This window comes from Theropithecus gelada, chromosome 4 (assembly GCF_003255815.1).
Source record: "Theropithecus gelada isolate Dixy chromosome 4, Tgel_1.0, whole genome shotgun sequence".
In the NCBI taxonomy this organism is placed as follows: Eukaryota; Metazoa; Chordata; class Mammalia; order Primates; family Cercopithecidae; genus Theropithecus; species Theropithecus gelada.
In genome coordinates, this window is record NC_037671.1 from 9,536,629 (window position 1) to 9,549,074 (window position 12,446).

The 12,446-nt window shown below is 45.3% G+C and overlaps 1 protein-coding gene across 1 annotated transcript in view; it reads left to right on the forward strand.

The window, feature by feature from the left end:
• LY86 (lymphocyte antigen 86) overlaps positions 1-8,047 on the forward strand; it is a 64,254-nt gene extending 56,207 nt beyond the window's left edge. The window contains exons 5-6 of the mRNA XM_025383130.1: positions 2,687-2,739; positions 7,610-8,047. Coding sequence (XP_025238915.1) covers positions 2,687-2,739; positions 7,610-7,693 — 137 coding nt within the window. The 3' untranslated portion in view covers positions 7,694-8,047. The remainder of the gene's footprint in view (positions 1-2,686; positions 2,740-7,609) is intronic.
• Positions 8,048-12,446: the final 4,399 nt, after the last annotated feature.

Here is a 12,446-nt window from a genome sequence, read left to right on the forward strand (position 1 = left end):
TCTTACTATATTTCTCAAGTAAATTTCTTCCCCACTGTCTATGAATATTGTATTCCTCCTTTTGCTGCTCAACACAGCGCAGGCCTTTGCCATCTAGTGCCCCCTACAAGTTTGTGGACTTCACTGCAAAAACCAAAGAGATCAGACAAGAGCCCCACTATTGGTTTACTGGCCCATCTACAAACATATCTACACCTGAACTCATTCTGCTCTGTTTTCGCTCCTACAATTGTGGGAGTAATTTTCATGCTTCTCTCAAATACAGGAGGAAGTGTTAATAGCGTTCTTTCCACCTTCTTAAACCCTTCATGTCTTCAGTTATTCCCTCTTCTGCAGCTTCAATCTCTCTTTCTACAAGATTATTCCTTTGGAACAACAAATATGGTACAGTATCTCCCATCTTGAACAAAGAAACAAACCACTCTTAATACCACACTCTCCTTCAGTTATCCTTTTTTTTTTTTTTTTTTTGCTTTTGCTTCCTCTCATAACAAAACTCTTACTTCCTCACCTCCTTATATCTCTTCAGTCCACCCCATTCAGGCATCTGTACTCACCTCTCCAGTGTTCTTGTCAAGGTCATCAAATGACCTCCATGTTGCCAAATCCACTGCACAGTTCTGTTCTCATCTTACTCAAACTCTCAACAGCAGCATTCAGCATGGCTGGCAATACCCTCCTGTTTGAAAAACATTCATCTCCTGGCTTCCTTGCTCCTTCACTCTCTGGCTACCCTCTCACTCCACTGACCATCTCTTCTTAGTCTCCTTGGCTGGCTTCTCCTCAACCCAACCTCTGAATGTTGGAGGGCCTCAGGAGGTCCTGTCCTCTCCTCTGTTGATTAATTCTATCTCTTTGGGGTGAGGGGGGCATCTCATCCTGTCCCATGGCTTAATCACCACATGTTAATAAATCTGATATTCATAGCTCCATTCCTACCTTTTCCCTAAAATTCCAGACTTGTATAGCCAACTGCTTCCAAGGATCCTTATTAACCATATCCCAGAATTAGAGCTCTTCAATCATCACACACACACACACACACACACACACACACACACACACACACTGCCTCACCAGGCTTCTCTAATCTCAATAAATGGCACCCCCATCTATCCAGATATTCAAACCAAAACCTTCCTGGCCCCCACTCTCTATACCCACTCATCGGTGGGTGCTATCGGCCAACACAAATATTATCTCATTCATGTTCTCTACCTCCACCACCACCACCCTTCACCAATCCATCATTTACCTTGGCCACGGAAGAGCCTTCACACTTGGCCTCTTCTTTGCATTCTTTATACAGCAGAATATCTCTGCAAAACATAAATTAGCTATTTTGACATGACTTTTAACACATTTTCCACTGGAATGAAATCTGAACTCCCTACCATTTCCTGCAGGTCCTGAAATATGTCACCCCTTAATCTTTCCAAGTTCTTCTCAACACAGTTCCTCTTGTTCACTGTGCTTCAGCAGACCCATCTCCCTCTGTCCTTCCAATTTCCTAAACTCTTTTCCACATCAAGGCCTCTGTCCTTACTTTGTTATTCTGAGATGATCTTCCCCCAGCTCTTTAAATGCTTGGCCCATTCTGCTCCTTCAGGGCTTGGCTCAAATACTACCTCCTTATAGATGCCTCCATGACCTGCCACCCTGTGGAACATGGTGCTTCCCAGTTCCTGGCATTAGCGAGTATTCATGGAGTGCTTCCCAGGTGTTGTTATTAGTGCTTTTTATTGATTACCTCTTTTAATTCCTACCACCCTAGGAAGCAGGTACTCTTATTGTCATTATCTTACCCATCTTGAAAAAAAAAAAAAAAAAAAAAAAAACAAGGAAACTGAGCCCAAAGAGATAACAACTGTCCATAGTCAACTAATCCTGGGACTTAACCCTGTGCAACCTGGATCCAGCCTGGCCCCTTCCCCACCACACCCTCCTGCCTCTCTCATATTGCTTGGTGTCTCTTTCCAGCACTTGTTACAATCTGGATATTGTCTTGTTTAGTTATTTCTGTACCATCATTCTCCTCAGTAGAATATGCATTAGTTCATTTTCATACTGTTATGAAGAAACACCCAAGACTGGGTAATTTATAAAGAAAAAGAGGTTTAACGGACTCACAGTTCCAGAGGGCTGGGAAGGCCTCACAATCATGGTGGAAGGCAAAGGAGGAGCAAAGGCACATCTTCTATGGTGGCAGGCAAGAGGGCCTGTGCAGGGGAACTGCCCTTTAAAAAACCATCAGATCTCATGAGACTTATTCACTATCACAAGAACGGCACGGGAAAACCTACTCCCATGATTCAATTACCTCCCACTGGGTCCCTCCCATGACACACAGGAATCATGGAAACTATAACTCAAGAGGAGATTTGAGTGGGGACATAGCCAAACCATAACAGAATATAAGCAATGCGTGGACAGAGACTTCTTTTTTCCATCCCAGGATCCCCAGCGCCTGCCACATGGAAGGTGCCCGACCAATATTTGTGGCATGAATGAATAAGTGAATGAATGTAGATCAGATGTAGATCAGGGAATGAGAACATTTCTATCAATAGCTGCTCTTATTTTGGTGCCAACAATTGCCACACATCTGTGTGACCACAGAACATATGAATGAATCATTTTTTTAAATGATTGAATAATATCATGTATGCTTTACATATTTTTTCAGAGCAGATTTACTATGCTGGGCCTGTCAATAATCCTGAATTTACTATTCCTCAGGTAAGATATTACTTAATTCTTGTATTAAATAGTTTGTTTCTTGAAGAATTCTAGAAGAAGGGGGAGGGAAAGGAGGAGAAACCAAGAAAGAAGAGGAGTTAAACAATTTAAAACTTATCCATAGGCCATCCCTGCAAAAACCCTTTGTTCATAAAACTGCTGCTTCACCATGGGCACTTGAAATTTGTTGACACGCTGACTTTGTCATTTTGGTATTTAATATTTTACATGTCGGTGAACCTTAGGGAATCCTCCGAATACAAACCTCCCACTGAGAGGGATGCCGGCGTCTTGTCCAGCAGGATTGCGGCATCTGTGGGGTTCCATATGGCAGTGCTGCTGGGCTGTGTGGGCGGCACCACGCATGTGCTGGGACTGTGCTCAGGAGGCTGGCGGTTCAGAGAAAGGAAGATGCACAAGCCACGGAGGCGTGAAGATCCCCCGGTTACTGTCCTTTCACTGTTACTCATGAGCTGCCACTAAGTCAATAAAATGCCCATATCCTTAGCATTTGCTGGCAAAGCTCACAGCTCAGAGTAGAATTTTCCACTAATTCCTTTCTGTTCAAGATAATGTGACGTTATTAAATGGCTCAATTTACATCACTCTGCTATAAGCAATAAATGTTCAATATGCTACCCCTAAGATAATTTTTTTTTTTGAGACGGAGTCTTGTTCTGTCTCCCAGGCTGGAGTGCAGGGGCATGATCTCAGCTCACTGCAACCTCCGCCTCCCAGGTTCAAGCTATTCTTCCACCTCAGCCTACCGAGTAGCTGGGACCACAGGCATGCACCAACACGCCCAGCTAATTTTTAGATTTTTTGTAGAAACAGGGTTTCACCATATTGGCCAGGCTGGTCCGAAGTCCTGACCTCGTGATCCACCTGCCTCAGCCTCCCAAAGTGCTGGGATTACAGGCCCCTCAGAGAGTCTTATGGAATAATATGGAAAGGATCACAAAAATGTGATCTTTTAAAAATGCATGCTGATGTATTTAGTACCTGTGAGATTTGATTATGCATATATAATATGTAGTGATCAAGTCAGGCTATTTAGGATGTCCATCACTGAATACATTTTTGTTAACTATAGTCACCCTACTCTGCTATCAAACACTGAATTTATGTCTTCTATTAACTGTGTGTTTGTACCCTTCAATCCACTTCTCTTTATCCTCTCCCTCTCCTCCCCTCCCTCTCCACTCTGGTATCTATCTTTCTACTCTCTATCTCCACGTGATCATGTTTTTTAGCTCCCACAGATAATTGAGAATAAACAATATTTGTATTTGTTCCTGGCTTATTTCACTTATGATAATGACCCCCAGTTCCATCCATGTTGCCACAAATGATAAGATTTTATTCTTTTTTATGGCCATATAGTATTCCACTGTGTATATATACCACATCTTCTTTATCCATTCATTCATACATGGACACTTAGGTTGATTCCATATCTTTGCTGTAGTGAATAGTGCTGCAATAAGCATGGGGGTGCAGTTGCAAAAATGTAACCACTTTAAATAGTTTTGTTTACAACCTCATCCTTTCAGTTCTCCAAAACCTGTATATGGCTGAAGAAAAAGGTAGGTCTCTTTCTCCGTAAAGAATCTCTAACTTAGTTTCACCTCTGGGTTTGTTTCCTTTCTTTCCCAGCCTCTGTGTTCCTATGTCAGAGTGCCATCTTGCTACCATCTCAGATTTCCACTAGCATTGCTCTTGTAGCTGGGAAGTCTCCAGGCTTCTCTCTCTGGAAATCTCTAGAGTTTTCTCCTCAGGCCTTTCATTAAAATACAAAAGTTTTGCAAGAAAGAAAAACTACACCTCTCTTCACTTCTAGTATAAGGTACCTAAACTGTCCCAGAGAGTTCCATTTTTCTTTAAATCTTTGCTATTCGAATTGTTTTTCTTTCCCCATTGTCCTTCTGACCCTCCTCCCGACTAGAGGCTGACTTAAAATTTACTAACAATTGACTTTCACTTTTGCATTGTTGGCTTATTTTTAACCCAGTTAACTCAGCAACTGTTATAAGATAGAGCGGAAAAGAACTTCTTAAAGTCAGAAAACCCCTTTGAAAGTAGGTTGAGGGGCCAGGCACAGTGCTTCATGCCTGTAACCCCAGCACTTTCGGAGGCCGAGGCGGACGGATCACTTAAGGTTGGGAGTTCAAGACCAGCCTGGCCAACATGGTGAAACCCCATCTGTACTAAAAATACAAAAATTAACCAGTCATGTTGGTGCGTGCCTGTAATCCCAGTTACTCGGGAGGCTGAGGCATGAGAATCGCTTGAACCCAGGAGGTGGAGGTTGCAGTGAGCCGAGATTATACCACTGCACTCCAGCCTGGGCAACAGAACAGGACTCCATCTCAAAAAAAAAAAAAAAAAGAAAAGAAAAAGAAAAAAGAAAAAAGGTTGACCAGATATGTAAAAAAGCTTTATTTGAATCACCTTACTATGCAGGAAGGAAGTGCAGAACCTAAGTTCTTCAACTGCTGATGGTACTTAAGCAGATATTACCCAGTATGAGGGCATCGCGTGTACAGCAGAGAGAGCTGCAGGCCTTAATCCCAAAATGGGCTCCCTACACTGGTTGCAGGTCAGCCGTGGACGGCCCGCAATGCACAAAGGCTTTGCTTTCTTAATATGGAACAGACACAGTTCAAAGCCTTTTGGTTGTAAAAGACCTACCCTGTATCACCTCCTCCAACCAAATCCTCCAGGGATGGGCTCTGGGCTAATGGCAGTTCCCATGTGGCCAAAAACGCTCCCACTCAGCGCTCAGTCTCCAGGGCCTTGGTATTATTTCCCTCTGAACTCATCCAACCCCTTGGCACAGATTGAAGCCCTCCCTGGCGTCCTCTGTCTATGCCTCCTGTTTTCTGAATGAGAATTTAGGGGATCCTTTAGACCCCCGAAGCATGTGGACCACAACTCATAGGCACAGCCTGACCTGTGTATCGCCAAAGGTGCACCTACAAATTCCTAACTTGCAAACTTGTGCCCTCCTCAACAGCAGAAAAGCTGCACTCAGTCCTTCCCTACCCTGGCCTCCTGGCCTCCCAGCACACACCTCCACCGGCCTCCAGCCTGGCACGCTTGCCTAAATACTCTTATCTCTTATACCAGAGTCTGCGATGTCTGTAATTCATAATCTAGAACCCCTTCCTTCAAATACAACAGCTCCTCTCAGGCTCATAACATAGTAATGAAAAATTCATGTGGTGTTCAATACATTTGTAGGTGTGTACCTAAATGCACATAGAGATTTTAAAGAAAAGTACATGAGGAGGAGGAGAAGGATGAAACACAATGCGATATAAATTTGAGCCGGTCTTTACTCATAATTAATTCTCTAACATTTGGACTGCTTTGGTTATATTCCTAACACTGTTTCTAAAATTACAGCTGCTCAATATTGGAAGAGTATGACTCATGGGAGCTTCTAGAATCATGGAATCACACCCCAGGCGCCATCCAGAGCACAGCCTGGCTCTCTTGAATACATTTCAGTGTCGGGGACTCCACTCTCTTTGGAAGCTCTGCTCATTGCTAGAAAGTTGTTCACTTCTAACAAAAGCCACCTCTCATGCAGTTTCTCTCCGGTGGTCTCACCTACTCCTTCCCTCTTGCTTTGTACAGATTAAACGCCTTCCCCCGTTGGGTGATAAGCAGTTCAAAGATGTGCCAGCAGTCTCCTGGCCTCCTCTGCCACAGTCCCTCTGCTCTGCTTGTGACCCTCCCACCACCCCAGAGCATTTTCCTCTCCAGATCAGTGTCTACAAACACGTCACCGCTCCGTGGCTGCTGGGGTGCAGGGCTGGGGCGCTGGCAGCAAACAAAACCGGCATGGCTTTTCCACGGTCTTCACAGGACCTGGCTGCCCGGCGGCTTCTGCCAAGCTGACTGCAAAGGAAGGGAGACCTCTTCACAGCGTTGCTGCCAGCAAGGACCCCCAAAGGCAGCCATTCTTTCTGTGATGGGGCATTTTGGTTTTGTGCTGGTGAACTGTGCTCCCCGGGGCCTTCTCTGTCTCAGCATACAACCCTTTCTCCCTCCAGTTGCTCAGGCCAGGAGCCCTGGAGTCACCTTTAACCCATCTCTTTCTCTCCCACCCACTTGCATGTCCTCAGCGGATCCTATCGGCTGTTCTTTCAAAATTTCTCTAGCACCCAAACCCTTCCCCCACCTCCACCTCTAATCCAGGTCATCTTCATCTCTCACCTGGATTCCTGTAATCACCTCCCACCTGGGCTTTTCAGCGAAGCAGCCAGAGGGATGCTACTGACACAGGCGCCAGGGCAGGCCACCCTCTCCTGACCCCAGTTCCTTTCAGAGTGGAAGCTGATGTCCCTACCACAGCCTCTGAGGTCCTAAGAGTCTGGCCTCCTGTGTCACCCTAACTTCACCCCCACCATCCCCCGCTCTCCCTGCAGCCCCGCTCGCCTCCTTCTGCCCCTCTAAGGTGGGGGCCCCAACTCATAGCAGGACTGCACCTTCTTGCGTCTGCTTCAGGTCTTTACCTAAACGTCGTCATCTCAGCAGGGCCTCCTTTCACCACCCTGCTCAAAATTGCAGAGCAGCACTCGCCTTGACCCACCCAGTGCTTCCATCCACTCCCTTCCTGCATGAGTTTTCTCCATGACACGAACACCTGACATACCATACGTAGTCACATATCATAAGGCTGGTCTGTCTCTCCCAGAGATGCTGGAAGCTCCGCGGGGCAGCGGTTGGCTTGTCTTGTTCTAACGTTAGCCACAATGTCCAGAACATCACCCAGCACATAGAAGTTTCTCTGTAAATATTTGTTAAATGATTAATTGTACCGTGGGTCACACGTCTAATACTTGACCTGTGCCCCTTGCAGGGAGAATACCAGGTTTTGCTGGAACTGTATACTGAAAAAAGGTCCACCGTGGCCTGTGCCAATGCTACCATCATGTGCTCCTGACCGTGGCCTGTAGCAAAACTCACAGCCAGCTTCATCTCACGGGACCTCCAAGCTCCTCTGACTGAACCTGCTGTGGGAGAAGAAGCAGCCGATGACAGACAGAGGCTCTACAAAGAAGCCCCCCAAAAGTGCAGCTGCTAATTTTAGTCCCAGGACCAGACATCCTCAGAATCCACAGATGTAATGAAGTCCTCGAATGTATCTGTTTCTAAGGAGCCTCTTGGCAGTCCCTAAGCAGTCTTGTGGGTCCATCCTTTTTGTCTAATTGGTCGCCTCACACCAGACTCACCTGCTTTTCAACTTCTTAGGAGTGCTTCCTCACAGTTACCAAGAATAAAGGAAGCTGGCCACCATTGTTCATTGTGATTTGTTCAAAGAATCTTACTACAATGCTGTAGTTAAAAAGTCATTTCCTCCAGATGCAGTGCCGGATGCTGGTGCAGCATAAGCAGTTCCAAGAAATTCAGGAGGATGACAGCCTGGCTAAAATTAGAGCGCTGGGAAAATGTGCCATTGCTTCTCCTGGCCAGGCCCCCACCCTTGGACCATGAGGGCCGAGAAGCTGATGCAACCTCACGAATAGGGACATCATCCTCTCACTTATCCAAACAGTCATTTCACCTTCATCCCTCAAAGCGTGATTATACTTCACCTCAGCACACAATGGCATTCATTACTGCATTTATTAATTAATGCAAGGAATAACTCCTGAGCATTTAATGTGTATCAGGCACTGTGTTCTTAAGTTGTCTTTTACGCTGCTCTCCATAAATGAGCATGTTGCCTATCCTACTTCCAGAGTCATTTCTGCGGCCCTGTCTTCTCTCGTGGGATGCACCGACCGCATGGTGGGCTCCATGGCCCCTTCACCATCCAATGCCCCTGTCCTTCCAGTGTCCCTGCTGGCCCTCTTGCTCCTGCTAAGGGGCTGGAGTAAGGTGGGTGAGTTGACACTATCATTCATAAAAATGCCACTATATTAGAGATTAAAGGAGAAAAAACTCCATAGTTTAAAAAACGGTAGTTGCTATTAATCACTATTTATACATCATTAAACCACCTAGAATAGCAGGTCATAAATGCCTGGCGAACTTTAAAACCAGCATCTGAGGTTTTCTGGGTTATGAGGAGGCAAAATTACAGCAGTGTCCTCGCCTTGGCCATAATGCTGAGAGAAAAGACGTGCATGGCCATACTAGGCTCAGGAACAAACCTCTGAACGTACATGGGGGTGACAGTGTTATGCACAAGAACAGCAAATGATTCCTCCCCGGGCCATTCCCTCTAGCTTGAGACATTCACCTCCCTCCCTTTTCAGTAATCATCACTACGAGTAGTAAAGGCCCTGGCTAGACTCTGCGTACGCACATGTTCTAACAGTACAAGACAGCTGTCACAGCCTTCCAAAGACACAGGTGGAACTCAGCCAGTCCCTTCCCAATCCCTTTGCCCTCTCCTTTAAACTGACTATGTGGGTGTGTGTGCATGAGAGAGAGAGGGAGAGAGAAAGTTTCAGATTCTATAGGTCTGTGTTAAACTGGAATTTCCATATATGGAGCCTATCCTAGTCATCGCTGAATATACAAGTACACAGCAGTTTCACTAAGGACATGATTTGAGAGGGGGAAAAAATGTTTCTTTGTCCCACAATATTTTTTTTCTTAGTGTCCTGTCTTGGGCCTTAAATTTCACCATTAGTTTTATTCCAGCAAGTTGAAAACCTTTTTCAATGTTCAGGAGTCTCCTCTTGGAATACGAACAGCCCTGGTAGGAGAAATGCTGGAGTCTTTGTCATTATTTAACACTCTGGCAGGATGTAGTAACTAAGATGACTTTGAAAGTGCCAGCCCAGAAAGCAGGGGTGTCAGGGGAGGTGGGTGACCCAAAGCCGAGTCCTCTCGGGCTAGCCATTGTGCGGTTACTGAGGGGGCGGGTGTCAAAGTGCCCAGACAATCTACCAAAGAAACTAAATTGACTTCTCCCGTAAAGAGAATTGCTACTGTTTCAAAAATCACTATCAAGAACTCCAAAAATTTGTCCTCAATAAACTTTTCTGAAGAAAAAAATAACAGTTTGGTTCAGGATGACCCAGTGTCCCCGCAATTAAGGAACTATTGTGAAAATCAGCCAGCTTCAGACATTTGAGTGCCCATCCACCCTTCTTTATATTTGGAGGGCAATTTCAATAGTTATGTATAGAACGTTTTAAAAAATATTTTTGAGGGACGTTCCAGTGCCCAAGGGAAGCTTTGTCAGGCTAGAGTCTAGGCAGAATGTTGAAAAGCCTCTCAGGACGGTGTGATTGCATCTCTGAGAATGTTCTGGCTATGAGGAACAGAGAACTCAACTGAATCTGGCATATGCTTAGCGGACTAGGTTGCCTCCCATGACCACTGAGTCCCAGGGTCGTTTAGGTGTCAGCCAGCGTTTGCTGCTGAGGCTCATTCATCATCAGCCCTTCACCTCCATTTCTCCACAGTTCTTCCACCTCAGGTCTCCTGGAATATTGCCTTTACCCTCAGACAGTCTGTCCCACAATAAAAGATCATCACATCCACACTGTCCCTACTACAGAAGGCAAAAGAGACCTTTATCCCAAAACCCTGTCACTCATTCTGACTAGAATGGCTTGGGTCACATGACCTCTCCTTGTAACCACATCAGACCAATCTGGTTCAACTTTTAGGTCATAAAGTTGTGAGTTGTTTTTCGGTTGCCATGGACCCCAGGTTGAAGGTTATGTAACCCGAGCATGCCCAGATGAACCAAGTGTGCAACTACAGAGGGACCTAAATGCAAGACTGAGGAGTGGGAACTTCATTAAGAAGCGAACATGGCATGTCAGGATCCAGGATGCAATCATATCAGCTTCCAGCATCACCCCATGGCAGGATCCAATCAGATCATGTCTCCCAGCATCACCTCATAGCAAGATCCAATCAGATCATGCCTCATGACCCTGTGCTTATAAAACCCGACCTAAACTCCAACTTGCAGAGACAGGTTGGAGTGTTTCCTCCTGTCTCCTTGCCGTTAGACTTGCAGTAAACCTTTTCTTTTCTTAAAAGCCAGTGCAGTGGTATTGGCCACTATGCACATTAGGCAGTGAGCCCATTGCTTGCTCAGTAACATCCTGACCAATCACTTTGGCCCTGTCCTGATTGGCTTAGCCTATGTCACATGCCCCACCCCTAGAGCTGGATCAGGGTTATTTCCACTAGAACCACACATATCCGTAAGTGGAAACTGGGGAAGTTGCCAAAGGGTAAAGGGAGAGGAAGGGCATGTCTCAAACTAGGCCAAAGGACGTGTCCAGATCATGTCTTGAATTAGGCCAGTTTTAAGTTCTAATTCTCCCCTAGCTGTTCACTGGGCAAGTGACTTTTATTGTCTAAGCCCCAGTTTCCTCATCTGTAGGTGCTGACTATAAAATAGTACCTATCTTGTAGAGACACTGTGAGAATTAATGAGAGAATGCATGTAAAATGCTGAGAATAGGGCCTGGCATGTCATTCAATTAAAATGAGTCATTATTATGTTAAGGTGGGTGTTCACTTGTGGTGCTAAAGCCTCCTTTCCTAATTTACCTCTCCCATCCTCCTATATCGTCAGGGCAAACACTCCTAGAAGCCCAGCCCTCACCCATAAGCCCACATTCTTTTCTGGGTCCTGAGATGGTCCCTTGGCATCTTGATTTCTTCTAAGTGTAGCTAGTTTTATTAGACCTGGCATGGGGGCATGTTCCCTGGGCCATGAACTCTGAAAAGAATTTAAGGAAAACATTTGGATACACTTTCCCCCACCCCCCAAACAGAAACAATATAACCAGGCCAAAAGGGCCTATGAAAGAAAATGTGGGCCAGGTGTGGTGGTTCACTCCTGTTATCCCAGCACTTTGGGAGGCCAAGGCGGGCAGATCACCTGAGGTCAGGAGTTCAAGACCAGCCTGGCCAACAGGGTGAAACCCGTCCCTACTAAAAATACAAAAATCAGCCTGGTGTGGTGGCACATTCCTGTAATCCCAGCTACTCAGGGGGCTGAGGCAGGAGAATCACTTGAACCTGGGAGGCGGAGCTTGCAGTGAGTCAAGATCACACCATTGCACTCCAGCCTGGGCAACAGAGCAAGACTCTGTCTCAAAAAAAAAAAAAAAAAGAAAAGAAAAGAAAAGAAAGTCTGCATTTTTTTAAATTAAATTTGTTTCCTGCACACAAAGACACACACCCAAGGCGTGCAGAACTAAATGTGACATCTACAAATGTAACAATGACATCTGCTTTCAGGAAAGATAACCCAAAATAGCTAGCATGAGAACAGAAAGGGCCACATCCTGATTATAACCCAGACTCATTAGAATGGGGGAGTTTATTATCTCAAGAGTTCAATCACAGGTTTAAATTGGCTATATTTTTCTCAATCAGCAAAACAAGTTAGTCTACCTAATTTTCCAATCATTTCATCAGGCAAGGAGGGGTCCTATAGGGTTTATAAAAGAGTTATTTTCATCTAGTTTGTAAATGTCTTCAGTCACTTAGTTTGGAACAGAAGCCTTCAGTTGCATTCAAATGCTCTGGCCTGAAATATTCTTCTCCCCTTGATCCCAGCTTTCTTTTCACGTGTGACACAAAACCACATTCTTTCCTCCGGTGGTTTGGTCTCCTCACTTCTCTGGAAAAGGGTATACATCAATGTTCCTTTAACCAAACACAATGATACCTTCTGCCAGCTGGTATTTTTCTGGATTTCCCTGAAA